General features: G+C 38.3%; 1 protein-coding gene and 1 long non-coding RNA gene across 3 annotated transcripts; one reads left to right on the top strand and one right to left on the bottom strand.

Moving 5' to 3' along the window:
- Positions 1-4,777: 4,777 nt before the first annotated feature.
- On the bottom strand, positions 4,778-7,167 carry LOC146460638 (uncharacterized). 2 transcript variants are annotated; one of them, XR_014857590.1, is made up of 3 exons: positions 6,849-7,167; positions 4,929-5,805; positions 4,778-4,880 (listed from the first exon to the last, which is right to left on the bottom strand). It is a non-coding gene; the product is annotated as an uncharacterized LOC146460638 (long non-coding RNA). The 2 variants fall into 2 exon arrangements; XR_014857589.1 differs by lacking the exon at positions 4,778-4,880 and having other exon boundaries at positions 5,491-5,805.
- Positions 7,168-7,280: 113 nt separating this feature from the next.
- LOC146460639 (NLR family CARD domain-containing protein 4-like) lies at positions 7,281-15,089 on the top strand. The gene is made up of 4 exons (XM_085088018.1): positions 7,281-7,377; positions 9,311-10,033; positions 10,896-13,576; positions 14,793-15,089. The coding sequence occupies exons 2-4, from the start codon at positions 9,337-9,339 to the stop codon at positions 14,847-14,849; spliced, it is 3,435 nt and encodes a 1,144-aa protein (XP_084944144.1). The 5' UTR covers positions 7,281-7,377; positions 9,311-9,336; the 3' UTR covers positions 14,850-15,089.
- Positions 15,090-16,227: the final 1,138 nt, after the last annotated feature.

Here is a 16,227-nt window from a genome sequence, read left to right on the forward strand (position 1 = left end):
TATAGTTCAGCAACAAGTTTTCTCCAAGTCTGATTGGTTTAAATTGATCACGTGGCCTGGGGCCATCTTGTGTCGTGTTTATACTTGAGCGTTTTACTTACCTGGGTAAAATTTTAGTGAGTGTAAATGCCGATACCCCGGTAAACGCAGCGCAAAGCAATAGAAAATTTAATGCGCTAAACATTTCAACATTTTACGCAAAGGCATAGTTTAGCACGGTAACCAACCGAGGTCAAGATTACAGATATCCCCGAGTTTCTTTTGTGAACTCCAATACCACATGGTCTCTTAGACCATCCAGTGGGATGCGTAAGGGAGGCAACGTTGAACTCAGCCCCATGTAAACAAACAACTCCTTGACGGATTTATCAATGTGCAAGCATTAACTAATAAAGTTTATTTGATGAATCTGGAAAAGATCTAAGAAAGAGAATGTAGCAAAATTGCAGGAACATACCCAGCGTTGCTTTCGCCGGAAAATGTAGGAATTGAAAAACAAATAGAGGGGGGGGGGAGAGTACAAGGGTTTTACATTTTTACACATTTGTTTTAACCCTGTGATAGTTTAATGCGGTGTTTCCGACTGACAGTTTCACGGCATCAAGTTCTCTATAGGAGAGAAATCGAGGTTAATGGCTCCTCGATAATACAGTGAAAACCGGTTAATACAGACATCAAGGGGACTTCCCAGAGTGTCCGTATTATCCGGGCGTCCGTACAGGGTATGAACGAATCGAAAAGTCACGCGACAGCGGTCACGCAACATGATATGGTCAAGAGTCACAGGTTGAGAAAAGATAACATCGGCCTAAGGGAGGTGACGTCATCAGGTTATTCTTCGGAGCAGCCACGAACCGAGATCCGATTATACCGGAAATTGACCTGCATTCACTCTCTTTCAGTAGTAATGGCGGACGACGTCGGGGAAATAAAGACTTCGAACGTTTGTTAGGATTCGTTATGGTAGAATACAGAGTTCTTTCCACTTTCGTTTCTCGGCGTCTGAACACTGACCTCAAGGATTTTACGTTCGATTTGTGGAAGAAACGTGGAACTATGAAAACAGTCAAGATTTGCTCAGGTAACATCGACCTACGGGAGGTTAACATCGACCTAAAGGAGGTTAACATCGGCCTACGGGAGGTTAACATCGAGGGAGGTTCGTTTTATAGCACCACGTTTGTATCGTATGTGTTATACTGGCACAATCGTACACATGCAAAGCTTATTTGCAAGCATAATTTAAAACTTACAATCTTGCAGGAGCTTTTCTAATCATTGACCTGAGTGTCATTTCATTTATTGCCAACTCATGACATCCACCTACAGGAGGTTAACATCTACCTAAGAGAGGTACAGGGGCTCACAGTGTACATTTTATAACTTATGTATTATAAAAGTCAATTCATAGGCATGGAAGCTTACTCTCTAGCAGGGAAACTTGGGATCATAAGGAGCTTTTCTATCATTGACTTGAATTTCATAAATATTTTCATTTTTACCAACTCATAACATCCGCCTATAGGAGGTAAACATCTACCTAAGGGAGGTTATGGTATTATAATAAGGAAGGATGGAATGGAAGAAAGCTTAAGGAGCTCTTGCATTTTGTGTACATGCCATTTTAGAATAAATTTATTTATAAATAATAATAATAATTATTATTATTATTATTATTATTATTATTATTATTATTATTATTATTATTATTATTATTTGAAAAGCCTTTTAATCTCACTAGAATGAGATAAATGAGAGTTTTCTCATTTTTTTATTTACACTCATAACATGGAATACAGTGAAAGGCAATAAATTGTTCTCTTGTTGTTGTTGTCATTTTTTTCTTGGTTGACCCCATCAACCTGTAATTTCCACATTAGATTTTGCTAGAAGTGACTGTTTATGACTGTAGAAATGATAGATCATTTTTCAAAAATGTAATCCTTAATATGTCAGAATTTATTTTAATTTGATTTGTGATCTGACTTACAAGAGGTTTGACTGTTTGACTGCTTCATTTTTTATTTGCCATTAACCAAAAAATGCAACATAAATACATTAAAGATGATACACAATATTCCTACTAAACTATTTACAAGATGAAATGTGTTAAAGGCTAGGAAGCCTATATAGAAGCCTGGGGCTTATTAACTATAGGCGTCCTGGAACTATAGGATAAACCATAGAAGTTAATGGTACTGAATGAAAATTCCAATTAATTTTTTTTTCAAAGAAGAAAAAAAAAAGAAAGAAAGAAAAAAAAAAAGAAAAAGGTGTGTAGCTCAACAAAGAGTCAATTTAACTTAGAAAGAAGGAATTTTCTAAGTCTTTTGCCAAATTGATACTTTCCTGTTTTGAATTTCACGACTAAGCGAGTTGAAAAGCGTAGGACCTTGAAACCGAATTGAGAATTTTCGAAGATTAGTTCGACAATAAGGTATATAGAAAAGGTTGGAATTTCGTGTATTATAAGAATGTATCTGGCTTGCAAGAGTAAACATATCGCGAAAACAATTTGGAAGTAAGCTTCTTTTAAAAAGATACATAAATTTACCTATTTGGTATAAATAAATGTCAGAGAATTTTAAAATCTCCTGTTCTTTTTAAAAAAGAACACCAGTATGAGCATCAAAAGAAACTTTAGATATTATTCTGATTATCTTCTTTTGCAGAACAATAATCCGATTTAAATTAGACTGATATGTCGATCCCCACACAGAAACACAATAAATTAAGTAAGGGTAAACTAGACTATAGTACAAGGAGCGTAAGGAGGTTTTGGGAAGGCAAAAACTAGACATAAATAATACCTATTGATTTTGATATTTTTCTAGAAACACTAAGAATGTGAGGCTTCCATGACAAATGCTCATCGAGGATAACACCTAAAAATACTGTCTCTTTCACATGTTCAATTGCATTGTTGTCAATTTGAATAGATATATCAAGTGTTTTCCTCCTTTGGGGTGGACTAAAAACCATAAAATTTGATTTTTAAAGTTAATGGACAGCTTGTTTGCTCGACACCATTGAGTTAATTTAAGCATTTCAGAATTCAAGATTCCAGGAAGCAAGTTAAAATCTTTGTGGGAGAAAAATATGTTTGTATCATCTGCAAAAAGAATAAAATCCACGACCTTTGACACGTTACACAGATCATTTATATAGAGTAGAAATAGTAGGGGACCTAGTATAGAACCCTGGGGCACCCTGCACTTAATTTCGCAAGACTCCGTACTGACACCATTAAATTCCACATATTGTTGTCTATTGCTTAGATAGCTTTCGAACCCTCTCAGTGAAGTGCCATGAGCACCATAATGCTCTAATTTTGAAATCAAAATGTTATGATCAACGGTGTCAAAGGCCTTGGACAAGTCTATAAAAATACCAACTGTGCATTCCTTATTGTCAATGGCGGAAGAGATTTTGTCATATAAACAAGTAAGAGCATAAGCGCTAGCGGTGGAGTGATGCTTGCGAAAACCATACTGATTGTCAGAGAGAATGTTATGATTATTAAGAAACCTTAAAAGACGATTGTACATTACTCTCTCATTGCTTACTACAGTACATTAACAATATTGGTTTTATTTTATTTCTTTTCAGAATGCAATACTTAAACTGCACAGACCACTGAAGAAACAGCTACTTCAAAGACACCTATGACTCATTAATTCCACAAAAGATATTGTGTACTCAATTCATACGCATAGAAGCTTACTCTTCAGCAGGGAAACTTGGGATCATAAGGAGCTTTTTTATCATTGACTTGAATTTCATTTTATTTTTACCAAGTGATAACAATTCCACCTACGTATACAGGAGGTACATGTAAACATCTACCTGAGGGAGGTCATGATGTTTATAGCACCATGCAAGTATGTATTATAATAGGGAAGAATTGACTTGAAGAAAACTTATGAATTTTAAGGGGCTTTTGCACTTCATGCACAAGGCCCTCAAATTTGGAATGACAACCCTCTTGATTTAGGTAATTCGCTTACTATCTCGAATTGTAGACAAAAACTTAGAGATTACTTCCAATCAAATTGTGAATTCATGTCCTTTTGAACTCTCGTATACACGGCTTCGCTTAATTTAATATTTTATTTGTTATTTATTTAATTTTTTTTCATTTAAGTTATTATTATTATTATTATTATTATTATTATTATTATTATTATTATTATTAGTATTATCACCACTATTATTAACATTAATATTTATCTATTTATTTATTTATTTATTTATTTGTAAACTGTAAAGTAATTGCACCATTTTGACCAATCTCCTGTATGAATTGTGCCATATAAGCCCCCCGCTTCGGCATCTCAATATCGATTTACAGGTATTACTAATTACCATGCACTCTCTTGTACTATCATCATGAATAAAGAGCATTATATATTATATTGTCTCAGTTGTTCAATAATTATTATTGTATTCAAACAGAAGAAAAAAAAAGAGAAAAGTCCAAATTCTCCAATGCCAAAGGTACAGTGTAAATTCAGTTCAATTTCTCTACCCCAGCCAAATAAAATTCCCTTCTTCCCAGGCATGGTACATGGTCAAATGCCATGTGGGAGGGGGGGGGGGGGGCAAATGCCATGTGGGAGGGGGGGGGGGACAAGGCATTTATTTTTTGTTCAAATTTGACTTGTTCTCCAACTCATGACAACGTTCCACCCGTATTTAGAAGCATAGAGCTTACTTGATAACAAATGACACGTCATGAGCTTAAAACCTGAAAATGAAAACATTTAGGGGTGGTCATTTGGATCTTTTGAAAAGCACACTCAAAGGTTCATGGCATGGCTCAATTTCATTTTGACCTTTACTTGAGGTACTGATTTGTTGACTTACAAAAATTATAATAGCTCTTTATGTCATATCTTTTTGACTCAATAGCCATAAAGGTTAGCAACCATAACTGTAATTGAATATGGATATTTGAAAGATACATTTCAATATCAGGTGAAAGATTAAGTAGAAGAAAGACCCTCAGTTATATTTTTGGGATTTCTTTTCACAGCAGCTTAAGGACGGTGCCTACTAATAGCAAAGTATTTTTGCACGGTTTATCACTATGCGGGAAAAGCAGATCTTGGTAGCGGGTATTGAAAGCCAAATTTAAGGAAATTGGGGGTAACCACGCATTTTTTAGAGATAACCAAGCAACAATTATTCTAAAAAGCAGCAAAATACAAAGCAATGTAGGGCGCTTTTTTCCAAATTGAAGCTTTATTATCTCTGAAAAATGCATGATTTCCCCCCAATTTTCTTTTTGGAAACCAAAATCACTTGCTAAGTTCTGCTTTCTCCGCATAGTTTTAAAGTGCGCAAAAATATCCCTGTAATAGTAGGCACCACCCATAGGAAACCCGAGTATCTCCAGATGCACAGAATGTATGCGCAGTAACAATAGTAGGCACCGTCCTTAGGTTCTAGAAAGGACTAAGAATCTTTCTTCCAATTAAACATTACCTAAAAATGTTGGTCATTTTGTATCTTTGTACTCTAAGTGGTACATATATACCAATCTACACAATTTCCTGCCAGAGAGGAACAAAATTATGACCATTTGCATCCAATCCATCATTATATGGGAGATCCTCCATCAATTAACCCTACAAACTTGAATATCAAATTTTACATAATTTTGCCACATGACGAGAGGTCAAGCTTGACAATAACAGTTCAACAACATCTGTTGTACACAATGTCTTTTGAGGAATTGATGAGTCATAGGTGTCTTTGAAGTAGCAGTTTCTTCAGCGGTCTGCACAGTTTAAGTATTGAATTCTGAAAAGAAATAAAATAAAACCAATATTGTTAATGTGCTGTAGTAAGCCGTCAAACAGTCAAACCTCTTGTAAGTGATCACAAATTAAATTAAAATAAATATTTCTGACATATTGAGGGTTATATTTTTAAAAATGATCTATCATTTCAACAGTCATAAACAGTCACTCCTAGCAAAATTTAATGTGGAAATTACAGGTTGATGGGGTCAACCAAGAAAAAACGACAACAACAACAAGAAAACAATAATATTGCCTTTAATCATCATAACAGCTATTATGCTATTTTAATGCACCTGCATTTTTTCTATTTAAACCCATAACACCTCTCAGAGCAAATCTTTATGGCCGTAAAATTGTTTCATTAGATGAATATAAATGGCCCAGCATAGGTCAGTGTGTTGCCAAAAATTAATATTGATAATAATATATTATATTCCATGTTATGAGTGTAAATAAAAAAATGAGAAAACTCTCATTAATCTCATTCTAGTGAGATTAAAAGGCTTTTCAAATAATAATAATAATAATAATAATAATAATAATAATAATAATAATTCTTTATAAATAAATTTATTCTAAAACGGCATGTACACGAAATGCAAAAGCCCCTTAAGATTCGTAAGCTTTCTTCAAGTCCATCCTTCCTTATTATAATACCATAACTTCCCTTAGGTAGATGTTTACCTCCTATAGGCGGATGTTATGAGTTGGTAAAAATGAAAATATTTATGAAATTCAAGTCAATGATAGAAAAGCTCCTTATGATCCCAAGTTTCCCTGCTAGAGAGTAAGCTTCTATGTCTATGAATTGACAAGTTATAAAATATACACTGTAAGCCACTGTACCTCCCTTAGGTAGATGTTAACCTCCTGTAGGCGGATGTTATGAGTTGGTAATAAAATTAATGAAATGACACTCAGGTCAATGATTAGAAAAGCTCCTGCAAGATTGTAAGTTTTAATGCTTGCAAATAAGCTTTCCATGTGTACGATTGTGCCAGTATAACACATACGATACAAACGTGGTGCTATAAAACGTACCTCCCTTAGGTCGATGTTAACCTCCCGTAGGCCGATGTTAACCTCCTTTACGTCGATGTTAACCTCCCGTAGGTCGATGTTACCTGAGCAAATCTTGACTGTTTTCATAGTTCCACGTTTCTTCCACAAATCGAACGTAAAATCCTTGAGGTCAGTGTTCAGACGCCGAGAAACGAAAGTGGAAAGAACTCTGTATTCTACCATAACGAATCCTAACAAACGTTCGAAGTCTTTATTTCCCCGACGTCGTCCGCCATTACCACTGAAAGAGAGTGAATGCAGGTCAATTTCCGGTATAATCGGATCTCGGTTCGTGGCTGCTCCGAAGAATAACCTGATGACGTCACCTCCCTTAGGCCGATGTTATCTTTTCTCAACCAGAGTCACATGATCAGGTTTTTAAAATTTCACAATCTCCCAAAACGTCTTGGCAGCTTGTGCAAACATTGATTTGGTTTGTTTCACAGGATCCAGTATGTGTTTCTGTTTTATATTTACACTGTGGTGACAGGAAAACAAGAACTTTAAGGTATTACAAGTCTCACAGTAATAGAACAGATTTGCTTGTGTAGTATTTATACAGCATACATACAGACTACTTCCACGAAGCAAATGCTGCCGTGGTCAGGTACATGACAGGAATGTTGAGGCGTTCAGTAAGTCTTGTTGGGAATTGTAACTCTTTAAAATCTATAACAAAACCTGTCTAATAGCTAAAAGACACATTGAGCGATCTCGGGAAACCTCTGCTCACTTTGTACCCGGTATACTGACTCTGAGCTTGAGTAGTTGGTTGTTCTAGTAGTTTGTTTACTTTTCTTAGCTTAGCTGTGGTCAAGTCAGTAATTTTCGATCTTTGCTTATGAAATAGTTTACACAGACCTGGTTTTGTATTAAGAGGACATTCAAGCTTGGATATCGCGTTGAATCACTTAACGGCCAGGAAATTAAGCCGAGTTTTGCTAATCTTAAACTTACTGTCGGCGCGGTTTCCATAGTATGAAGTGTCGAGTGTAATAATCACGAAATACACCGCTACTTCGAGAACCCGGCACCTCCTTTATTAGTCTAAGGAATCGCCTGAGACGTTCGGATTGAATTGGAAGAAAAACTAGCGTTTCTTTGAAGTTTTTATATCACCTAATGCTTTGGTAATATCATGATAGGAAAATTAATTCCATTCGTCTTTGCGACAAATTAAAGCAAGGATATTCGCTAAGTGAGCAACAGCTTGTAAATTTCGGGGTTAAGGAATCATGCTAAATTAAAAATTCGAACAGATCAAATCTTCTCAGTGTGGACAAATATCCCTTTTGAAGGCCCGTCGATGTTTGCGAGACGAAAACGACATCCTTTAACGTACTTGTCAGGTATCACCTATAGATAAATCAGATGAAATCAGCATTAATTTCCGCCAGTAATTGTCATCCATCTATAAGCACAAAGTCCAAACAGGAAGTGTTATTGTTTTATTCTATTTTTAGTCACGCTGTTTTGTCTTGGTCACGCTAGTTTATATCATTCTACCAGGATTCCATTGCCTCCGACTACTGATTTAAAAGACAACATTATTTCCAGTCCTCCAATCAGGAATTTTTAGAAGGTCGATTGCACGAACATGAGCACAAACACGAAATATTCAGTAGCACGCATTTAATCCCAGAGTAACTGCTTTGCATAAATTTACTTGCGCTAATATTATCAAAACGCTTGATCAAGCCATGCCCAGTTTTGACAGTGAAATAAGGGCTCGCGTGTTCGGACCAGTACTCGTGTCGCTAGTACAATTAACCTGATCACTTTGGGACCGATACATGAGCCAGGCTGCCTCTGGTATCATCACCTAATCCGATGACTTTACATTTGTTCATCCATCATCAGCTTTTTTTTTTTTCACACACCATTGGCTTTATGGAATTATCGATGGGAAATTTTAGTGCGCGATGGTGTAGCGATGTCGTAACCCATACCCGGGCTGGCCCGGTTAAGTTGTTTCGTGGACTTTGTCGCTAAGTTAAAAATTGTTGTCACGATTTTAATGCACTGTGCTAAATCGGCCCTATAAACTAGTCATACACAATGCGCGTTTATTGTCTGAAGTTAAGCAAATAAAAAATCTCAAATTACTAGGGTTGTTTCAGAATACGTTTTTACAATAACTGTCAATATTCCCGCGCGCTGATTGGTTCTTAGCTATTGTCTATAAGAGTACAGACAATAAAAATGACGTCAGATGTAACGCGCGCGCTTTCTCAACGAAAAAAATAGCCAATTCCGCTCGTACTTTTTCCATGTTATTGTAAAAAACAAATCGACGGCAGTTTTCTATGTTCTATACCCTTATAGACCATAAGATATAGATGACGCACATTTTATGACGTTATTTTATAGTCTATAAGAAAACTGCCGTCGATTTGTTAATTAACGTATACACCAAGTCTCTTTAATTTTTTTATATATAGACTGATTGCAGTTCATCTGTCCCAGCATGGCATCTGCAGCACCAGCATTTCCTTTCACCAAAGAAACAACTAATTATTCCCGGCTATGTCGCCTTCTGATAGATGTTGGGTCGCAGGTACTAAGAGACACCTTTGACAGAATTTATCCGCCAGCAAACCTTCACAAAGTTTTGTCGAATCCCGCAGTACATGCCATATTACAGTCACTTGAGAAGAAGAAAGTTCTAAATCCATTACAATGGAACAAACTGTATCCCGGCGGCAAAGCTTCAGCGTCATCCAAGGATTTTGATGTCACCCTGCTGATGGTGCTTCTCAGGAATATCTGTGGTCTGGCTTCTCCTGTCACTGGGTGGGATACTCTTCCAGTGGCAACAGATCTAACTCCCGAGGCTGACATCGCTCGGGTCAAGTTTTACAGAAACACAGTTTATGGTCACGCCAGCCAGGCCTCAGTTGATGATGCAACATTCAATGCCTGTTGGAACAATGTCCGTGAGACGCTGGTGAGATTGGGAGGAGCACCTTATGAAACCGCTATTGACGATCTTAAAGATGAATCCATGGACCCTGACATCGAGGAACACTACAGAGAGCTTTTGAAACAGTGGAATAGAGATGAGGAGAGCATCAAGGACAAGTTATATGAGATGGTAGCGAAGCTTGATGAACTCAAAGCATCACTGGTTAATCCGAAACCACGGTCGGCCTCTTTGAAAGCAGGTAAGTCAAGAAGAAGAGACGATGGGCCAGTTATTTAAACAAAGTCTAACGTAGATCGCGGCTTAAGACAATCCTTGGGCCTCCAAATCTGTTGATAAGTGGTTTATTTTAGGGAGATAAATAGTTTTCTAATCTGGGATGCAAGCCTTCTTGTTACTGTAAACAGTAGACAATGTTTAGATTTGACTGTGGGCAAAATTGAAAATAGCTTAGAGCGTGGTTTTGTTAAATACCGTCTAAACTGTCTTTTAATAACTGACCCGATGTGTATATTTTTGCAGGCTGTGGAATGATTTGGTGCCTCACAAGGCGGAGACATTTTGTGTTTATCTAAATGTACGCGAACGAGAAATCTCGATCAATTACACCCACCCCGGGATTTGTTTAAGGACAATTTTTATTTTCTTCATGAAATGTCGGCTTAGCCAGGCCCCTGTAAATTCTCACACTCAGACTGTCGAGCAACGTCAACCTAGTTTGGTCATAGAATCAGTCGAGCACAATAAATCTGAACTTGTACGCTTTACTATCTCGCTTACTATTTAGTCCATATGGAGAGAGTACGATACACGCACGCGCGTTCTAGGTTTGTTGAAACTAGATACAGTGTTGCAAGTTCGTTAGAACCCTGTGCTGAAATTGGTAATTGTATTCTTGGAATCCCAAATGCTTCAATTGCTTGGTCCCAATGAAAGACCTGCAGTTTTTCATTTTCCACGTTTGGGTAGGATAAATATATAAGACTTAAGATATGTCCCCTCGTAAGTGTGTCTAAAGTAGTGTATAGTTTTTACGTTTTCAGGTATCCAGTTTCTTAACCCCCAGACTGGATTTCAGTTGGACTTTGTACTTTTATTTCCAGATCCACTGGACGTCACGGAGTGCCAAAAACAGTTACGCATGCATTATAACACGACCATGAGCAAGGTGAGAATCACACCATGGGAACGAGACAACACCGTGGATATTGATGAGGTTTACACTAATCTATCCTGGCTGAGAGACGTCAAAAAGCCTAAAGGCACAACTAAGAAGGAACTTGACGACTACACTGAGATATTCAAAGGCCACGGTCGTGTCACTAGCCCTAAAAGAATGCTTGTTTATGGAAGGCCTGGCATTGGCAAATCGACCTTTTCACAGAAAATTGCTGTAGACTGGGCGAACGAGACTAAAGAAACTCTAAAAGAATTTGATCTTTTGCTTCTGATTAAGTTGCAAGATGTTTGTGGAATCGAAACTTTGCCTGATATTTTAGAAGCTTCTGAGCTTTTGGCTTCTGACGGATCAATTTCAGCTTACAGTCTTTACGACTACGTCCTTCAAAACCAGGAGAGAGTTTTGCTTGTTTTGGACGGCTATGATGAGTACAGTACAGAAAAACGTTCACCCATTCGTGGGATATGGGAAGGCAAACAGCTAAGGAATTGTCACGTGATGATAACAACCAGACCAATGGAAGGTGAAGAACTAGTTAAGTCTAGCCACGTGCAATGCGAAATCAGAGGATTCCAGAGCAAGGAGCAAGTTAATGAATTTGCTGGGAAATTTCTCAGCAGTGGAAAAGAGATTGAAGAATTTGACAGTTACCTAAGCAACGAAAAACTCTGGGACCTGGCAGAAATACCTCTTCTTCTTTTGATGTTGTGCTTGATTTGGAAAAATAGGCATCGCAAAGAACTGCCAACATCAAAGTTGGCCTTGCATGAAAGATTTGTGGAGACGTTACTTTGCCACATGAGCTTGAAGGATGCGGAAGATGCTCCGTTGGACAGCCGAGACATTCTCCATGAGCACCGAATGGAGATTACCGCGATAGGGAAACTGGCCTTTGAAGCTCTTTTGAAAAGTTCTGTCTTTGTTGATCTAAAGGAGCTACACTCTCAAATGGGTAGCTTCACCACCAAGATGATTCGCTCGGGTCTCTTTCAGTTTTCGAGGCTTTCAAGTACACATCCCAAAGAAACTATATTGTTTCTTCACAAGTCGATTCAAGAATTCTTAGCAGCGTGGTATTTGATGAACGAGACAAGGTTAGAGGAGCGCCAGTTAGCTGCTGCTTTAGGAAGAATCGATTCCTTTGGCAATGCTTTGAAGCTAAAGGAAATCCTAAAATTCATGTGCGAATGGTCCGTGGATGGCGCGAGGGCAGCTTTTAAGCTTCTTGAGTACATTGGTAAAAAGGAATGTCTCACAGAGTGCTACTTTACCAGCACGCCATCTTTAGATGATCTGTCCTTATACCAAGGAGTATTTCGCGATTTTAGTTTAGAGTGCTTGATTAGTTGTTCAGCATCAACTAGACAAGAAGTGTACCCTTTATTTCTATCTGCTGTTGGTGGAGCTATATCAGTGAACACCCGTAACATTCGAAAAGTAGCTGCGGAGCATGTACTGCGATCTTCTTCTTTACCAAGCCATGTTTTCTTCGAGCGCGGTAGTTTTGGTGACTTTGTTTCCATAGTTGATGATTTACAGGCGGTGGTCGTCACTTGTTCCGCCCTTAGACTCAAGGCTTCCGATTTTCTTCGAATGTCGGTGGTTTCTGAATTGCAATCGGAACACTTCTTTCTAAAGAAGGAAGGCGTTAAGGTATATCTTTACTTCAGTCGCATCTGCAGGACGCACTGTTTTGGTTATGACAAAATGCTGAGAGACTTGACATCACCATTAGCAGAGGCTTCTCAAAAGAAACAGGCCCTCAGTGAGCGATCAAAAAGTCAAGGAAACAGCAGTACTTTGAGTTTGAATGCTGTAGAGAAAGGTCGTTTTCATGGCAACTGTTTTTCATTGGTCAACGGGGTTGAGGTTTTTGTTATCTGGACAAAGGAGCAATTAACAGTCATCCGTGACTTGTTGTCTGCTGTAGCTTCTCCACGAGACGTTATCATAAGACACGTCCAATTTGACAATGATGCAGTCTCTCACATCAATTTCACTGAAAATCTTAGTCGTTTGATACTTGAAGATTTGAAAATGACCACTGCAGATGCTGCTTTTGTCGCCTGTTCTCTTCACCAGGCTCCCAATTTATATTCGTTCGCAATAACAAACAGTCTCTTGCAGGGCGATAGTGTGAAATTCCTTTGTGAAAATCTTTGCCATGTACCAAGGCTGTCTTATTTAACACTGTCCGAAGTCGGTATGGATATTCATGGATGCTTATCTCTTGCCACTTCACTAAAGCATGTTGCTCAGTTGACAGTCCTTGATCTGTCGAAAAACTCTCTCGGTCAAGGGATCACTGAGCTGGCTAAGCAGTTAAAAAATGTGCCTCGTTTGCTGCATCTAAATATGGAAAGGACAAACATGGGTGAACAGGAGGCAACTGCTCTGGCTTTAGCCATTAAGTCGGATGTGTCAAAACTACGCACTCTCCAGTTAGGTGGTAATCCACTCGGCCGAGGAGTCAGCGTTATTGTGCAGAATCTCAGTGGCCTTCCAGATCTCAAACAACTGGACCTAAAAGATGTTGTGATGACAAAGACAGAGATGGATTCTGTGTCTGCTGCACAACATGGAATCTTCATGACAAATTATCATGTATGTTATGATATCCTTGTTTGTTTTAGTCTTAACTTATACCATGTTGACTTATACTTTTGTACCTCGCTATGACACTGTCCTTGTCGCAACTATATCTTGCTGGTTTTGCGACCATAGTTACTAGAATTTTGACGTTCAAGAATCTATACATTAATACACATTGGAAAGATATTTAGCAGTCAGAGACACGGGCATACTCAGAAAAAGAAAAGCCTGGTCTCTGAGTTCTTTTTCGTAGTATGGTTTTTGTCACTGAGTTATCAATACACCTTTCTCATTTAATCACCAGTTTTAAAAAATACCATTTCTTCCATGAATACGCCTGTTAATACATTATTTTCGTGGATCACTTGCCTTCTGTACAAGAGATTGTGTTCTCATGACCATGAATTCTGCGCACAATGGCTTTTTATCCGTTTCATTTCTTTGTTCGAAGGGAGTCTTTTCAGAGCGACTGGTATTTTCGGGGTCAGTTAAACAAAACTGGCCAATCAGATTGCAGGAAAAGAACAATGAATTTCAACCAAAGCCGATTGAACCAATCACGAGTAGACAGAAAACAACAGTTAAAACCCAAATTTTTGGAATTATTCACTGTTCGTATCATACTGTGATCTGATTGGCCAGTTTTAAGTGACCCCGGTAATAGTCGCTCTGTAAAGAGTCTATTCTTTTCTCTTCTTTTATGGGTAAAATTGTTTCTAAGAGCTACTTTTCTCCTAGCCTGCATTTCCCGGGAAATAGGAGACGTCAACGCGCAGGCTACTTTTCGTCCTGAGTGAGAGAAAACGGAGGGGGAGGGGAGGCAATGTGGATGTTTGGATTGTTTTGAACCCTTAGCTTCCTAAACATAACTTCACAAGGAAGACTTACTACCAAATCAATCCATCCAGCGCTCTTTTTTTTTTTTTTTTTTTTCACCAGACACTCTCCGCTTCCGTAGTCTAAAAGCATCCTTCAATGTGTATTTTAAGCGGTGTTGTAGTGGATTGGTTGGTTTGTTATCCCGCATTGTTTCTCTTTATACTGCTATACAAATGGCGTGGTTAAGCCAGTGATGTACAGAGAGGGAGTGGAGGGGGAGGTAAGGACAGTCGCTTCGTACTACAAAGACTGGAGTCAAGTACCAGAGCCATGTAAGTCACATAGCGCTTAAAAGGTCTTTTTTATATGTCCTTAACTGTCTAAGGAATCTTACCCAACTTCATTACAGGATTTCCAAGGAAACCCCAGACCACAGCGCAAGTGGCCAACGTTTGCTGATGGATAGAAATCACGAAATGACAAAGAGAGCATTATGTTACTCACGAGATGTCCGTGTTTGGGCGATTGCAACACCGTCGTACCTGGGTTGAAAAGATGCCGTTGCAGAACAAGCAGAATGAGGTCCAGACAAGCCCAGAGTGTGACATTTTTAGCACGGGATCAAAACCTGGTGATCTTCTAAACAAGATTATATGAAGTCGACTAATTACACTAGTCTTTGTCAACCTCAACGGAGTTTTTTTTTTTTTTTAAATATTTTAAACCTTGTAGCATTGTACATTGGCAATCAAATACCTTTATAACCACGTGTGTCGCAACACAAACGCGCCTACTAATTGTATCTCTGATATGTTAGTTGTACAAGTGCAATCGACAAACCACTAGAAAAAGAATCAAGGCAAAGTAATTGTAACTTGGGAAGCTTGTCAATCTGTATTTTTCCAGCACACAGCCTTGACCTTGCACCTGCTAGCGGCCCCTTTTTTGTTTTGTTTTTTTCCTTATGGGTTCCCCTGATAAACCATTCCGGTTCTCGCGCGGGAAAGCGAAAGAAACTGAAAGCATTTTCTAGCGAGCCACTCATGTGTAAGAGCAAATATTCCTCCGGACGATGAGTTCTTGGGGGTGGGCAGTGGACCTTACATCACACACACAAAACGTATTTCAAAAAACTATTCTTTTTATTTCATATCTTAGTTGTCTCAGTACAGATAGGCTAATAATTACTTTTGGTAACTATTGCCTACAGGAACGGTTAAACCGTCTTGTAGAATATATACTTAAACTATCTACATTAAAAGTTATCAAATCAGTTTTCTCTAACGTAGAATACGCGATACACCGAATATTCACTCCTGAGCCCTCTTCAGAATATGTACACTTGCAAGGCATTGTTTCTTTCCTCTCCAATAACGTGGGGTGACCGCGTAACACAACTAAAGTGTCTTTTTTCACTGTACCACTAGAAAAATGATGTATGTCGTGACAGTCACGTAATTCACTATAACTTATATATAATTAACAAATCGACGGCAGTTTTCTATGATCTATACTCTTATAGACCATAAAATGACGTCAAAAAATGTTCAAAACTCAAGTGGAACCACGAGCCGTAGGCGAGTGGTTTCACTGCCAAGTTTTGGACATTTTATGGCGTCATTTTATGGTCTATAAGAGTATAGACCACAGAAAACTGCCGTCGATTTGTTTTTTACAATAACATGGAAAAATTACGAGCGGAATTGGCTATTTTTTTCGTTGAGAAAGCGCGCGCGTTACATCTGACGTCATTTTTATTGTCTGCACTCTTATAGACAATAGCTACGAGCCAATCAGCGCCCGGGAATTTGGGCAGTTATTGTAAAATAGTTAGTCGAATTGTA

The sequence above is a fragment of the Pavona decussata genome, unplaced genomic scaffold (assembly GCF_977016875.1).
Source record: "Pavona decussata unplaced genomic scaffold, jaPavDecu1.1 SCAFFOLD_210, whole genome shotgun sequence".
Taxonomy (NCBI): Eukaryota; Metazoa; Cnidaria; class Anthozoa; order Scleractinia; family Agariciidae; genus Pavona; species Pavona decussata.

Excerpts from the sequence above, each read along its gene's own strand:
- LOC146460639 (XM_085088018.1), top strand. The coding sequence starts at position 9,337 with ATGGCATCTGCAGCACCAGCATTTCCTTTCACCAAAGAAACAACTAAT. Across the intron at positions 10,034-10,895 it reads GTCGGCCTCTTTGAAAGCAG|ATCCACTGGACGTCACGGAG; the intron begins GTAAGTCAAGAA and ends TTTTATTTCCAG. Across the intron at positions 13,577-14,792 it reads TCTTCATGACAAATTATCAT|GATTTCCAAGGAAACCCCAG; the intron begins GTATGTTATGAT and ends ACTTCATTACAG.